The sequence below is a fragment of the Bidens hawaiensis genome, unplaced genomic scaffold, assembly GCF_021521415.1.
Source record: "Bidens hawaiensis isolate Kalapana, Puna unplaced genomic scaffold, B.hawaiensis_p1.1 tig00076919_1, whole genome shotgun sequence".
Classification (NCBI taxonomy): domain Eukaryota; kingdom Viridiplantae; phylum Streptophyta; class Magnoliopsida; order Asterales; family Asteraceae; genus Bidens; species Bidens hawaiensis.
The window spans coordinates 40,392-43,822 of NW_027503257.1; the positions used below are offsets into that span (position 1 = coordinate 40,392).

Sequence of the window (3,431 nt, forward strand, 5' to 3'; positions counted from 1 at the left end):
TATAAATTTCAAGTATGATATTTGTGCTAGTCCCCCATTTTCGTCGGTGACCCTTTGTCAACCACACATCCCATGCCCTTCCGGCCTTCCCTACCCATATTTATTGAATTTATTAATATGCTTTTCTCATTATCTTTCATTTAAACTTATTTACTTATTAGAAAAAAAACACTACTCCTCAAGCCAAAAAAAAAATGAAATATAAAAAAAACTGTGTGATGGTTTTTTACATCCTGCTTTTACTTTATTAATATTTTGATAAGCAATAGTGGTTAAATTAAATTATTCTTCGAATCAAATATGATTTTTGCAAAATCTCGTTTCACATAATATCTATTTCTCCATCTTTATGCAAAGAAAACAAAAGAAATGGACTGTATTATAAATACAGATTGTCTTGTTAACATCATTTGCAAACCCTAAAATCTTTCAACAACGTTCATATTATAATTATAAGTTTATATAGTAGTTTAATGTAACTAAACCGTGTATTAACTTAAGAACAATTTATTAATAATTATAATAGCAAATAAATTAGTTAAAATAATAGTTTAATTTTTATGGGAACAAATAATATCCAGTATGGATTTAATGATGCACTTATAAGCTTTTTAACATCTGAATGTGATTATATATAGACCTATAAAATAAAGTGAAAGAAAGGTAGGAGGAATATAACATTGGAGATAGCCATAAATCACACTTTTGTGTATGACCTAACTTTACTTTGTTTTAATTGCATTAATTTTATTTATGAAAAATAAATGATGCAGTTACGGGTCACCTTTTGATATTATACATCCTCCAAAGATTATCTTACTATGGCAAATTGTTTTTATTAAATAATTAACGGAAAATTGGAGAAATGTGCCCCTACCACATAAAAAAAAATTACAGATATATATTTATTAATAACTTAATTAATACTAGCTATATACTCAAAAGTTTTTTCAAGAAAAGAAAAATGCATGAATAATGCTAACAGAAACTATATTTAGTATATGTTTTTAAATGGATCATAGATAATTAGATGAATTGTTTACTTATAAGAATTTGAAAAAATAGTAGTTAATTGTGAGTGAGATTACCACTTAAAAACTTATTAATATTATAATGTATACTGATCAAAATAAACTATAATAAAACGAATTCAAATAAATATATTTTAATAAATTCAAAAAATATAATATTAAAATGAATTCAAAAATAAATTGTATTAAATTGAATAGTTAACACTTAACATGCAGAAAGAAGAATTTACATTAATAGTCACTTTCCTGGTTGTCTCCTGTTCTTGGCAAACCCTCGTGTGGCCTCTATATAAATTATACACTCATCACTCTTATACAAAACACAACAAGAAAGAAAAAAATCAATACTTGATTTGATTTTTTTTTCTTTTGTTGATATGACACTCAGTTGAAATTAGAGCTTTAATTCTCCACTTTTAATTATTCATCAAAGGTATTGAAAAGTTTCATTAATTATTTTGTTTATACATAAAGTAGGTTGAGTTTCTTAATCTCTAATATGTTGAAGATAAATAGTTTTTTGCTTGCTAGAATCCTCACAAAATCTAACTTTATGGTTGGTTAATTCTACATTTAGTTTCCTATCAACCACAAATGATTTTGTACATGTTTACCAGATTTCTTTGATTTGTCTTTAAGTTCAAGTAAAGCTGGCTTTATTAATCATATACATATGATGTGGTAATTATGAACTTGTTTCTTGTTTGCATGAATTGACTCAAAACATCATTCTCCTATGGAACATCAAGTTTGTGTTGATGTTTTAAGTGCGACGAATGCTAATGAAACACCGGAGCATTTGGTGAGTGTGGATGATGATCCAAAAGAGGAGATTAATACGAAAGAGAAACCCCGAAGTGTGAAAAAACCACCACGACCGCAACGAGCTCTTTCTTTGGATGCTGCAGACCAGAAGCTGATCAAGGAGCTTGCTCAACTATCCATGATTAAGAGGGCCAGGATGGAGCGTATGAAGGCTCTACTCGCGCAAAAGAAAGCTTCAAAGGCTAATTCATCCTCAAGTAGCAGTTTATTTGCCATGATTTTCACCATCATCGTCTTCGTTGTCATCCTCTTCCAAGGTAACTTTTCGCTATCTACGTTACTACTTTTCATCGTGTTACATTAGACCATTTACTATGTTCATCTGCATCGTCTATAGGACCACTGTAATCTTCAAATGATAGATAATAATATTCATGACTTGAGTTAAAAAGGTTAAATATTAAGAATTTTCCTCTGTGCATGGTCCTACAATTTTAGAAAAACAAATCAGTATATTAATTTGTGGGGAATTGGAACTTTGGCATGAGTCCAAAAAACATGTTCCCTCTTTTTGGATTAGATTTGAATTCAGTTAATCTTAAAATTATATGTTGCATTGCAGGAATGTCATGCCAAATTTCATGTGGAACATTGGATGGTTCGCCTCCGCCTCAACATGAAACAAACGAGAACGCTTTGATATTTATACATCAGGAACTGAGTCCATCTGCTCAAGATTCTGTTTAAGTAAGAACTAAGAAGAAAATGATTCAGTAATTTATTACTTATACTAGTACATTTATCATGGTTAATTTTTATTTATATAATGTGCAGATTCAAATGAAAATGATCTGGATGCCTAGCACTTTGTATAGTGGTTAATGGTGGGAGTTTAAATCATTAAATCAACAGATACAAATATATGCTACTAATTAAATTAAGGTTGCAACCTCAGCAATCTCAATATGTTTAGTTGAGTTTGTAATACTTATTTTTGTTAAACTCAAGAACAATCATATTAATATTATGTTTTGAATAATCCCACTTAGTTTCAAGATTTATTGTGTCTGTGTGTGTGGCTGCTTTGTATGAATCATGTTTTGTTTCAAATTCAAAATAGTTGAATCAATACTTGTGACGAATGACGTTAAAGAGAATGAAGATGATTCAAAATTTGATTTTGAGGCATGTGAATGAGATCCATAAGCCTCAGTTTTCTGGGGATCTCACACAACCAGGTGACTTTCAAAGAAAAAAAATAGGATTGAAAGTACAATATTAAATAATTCCATGTGATCAAACGTTGTTCATAATTTGCTATAAAATAGTACATTCAGGTAGGCAATAAGTAATAAACACATTATGAATTAATATTTTAATTAAGAGTACCAATAAGATATTTTGTTTTGTTTTTCTTTTTCCTTATGATATATCTAACTTCCACTTAAACTTCAATATTTTTGGAACACATCACATTAGTCTATTTTAAATTTTAATAAACTTTATATCATTTAAAATTCAGTTTTGTTTCAAATTTGACATATTACAAATAACTAAAACAATAAAGCAAGAGTTAATTGCTCCGACGTTTCATGTGGTTTGTGCGAATATTAATGTATGATCCCTACATTTCTA

The 3,431-nt window shown here is 28.7% G+C and overlaps 1 protein-coding gene across 1 annotated transcript; it reads left to right on the forward strand.

The window, feature by feature from the left end:
* The first annotated feature begins 1,351 nt into the window (after window positions 1-1,351).
* On the forward strand, window positions 1,352-2,864 carry LOC143606742 (uncharacterized). The gene is made up of 3 exons (XM_077082409.1): window positions 1,352-2,113; window positions 2,419-2,543; window positions 2,631-2,864. Exons 1-2 carry the CDS (start codon window positions 1,768-1,770, stop codon window positions 2,541-2,543), a joined length of 471 nt encoding a protein of 156 aa, XP_076938524.1. The 5' UTR covers window positions 1,352-1,767; the 3' UTR covers window positions 2,631-2,864.
* Window positions 2,865-3,431: the final 567 nt, after the last annotated feature.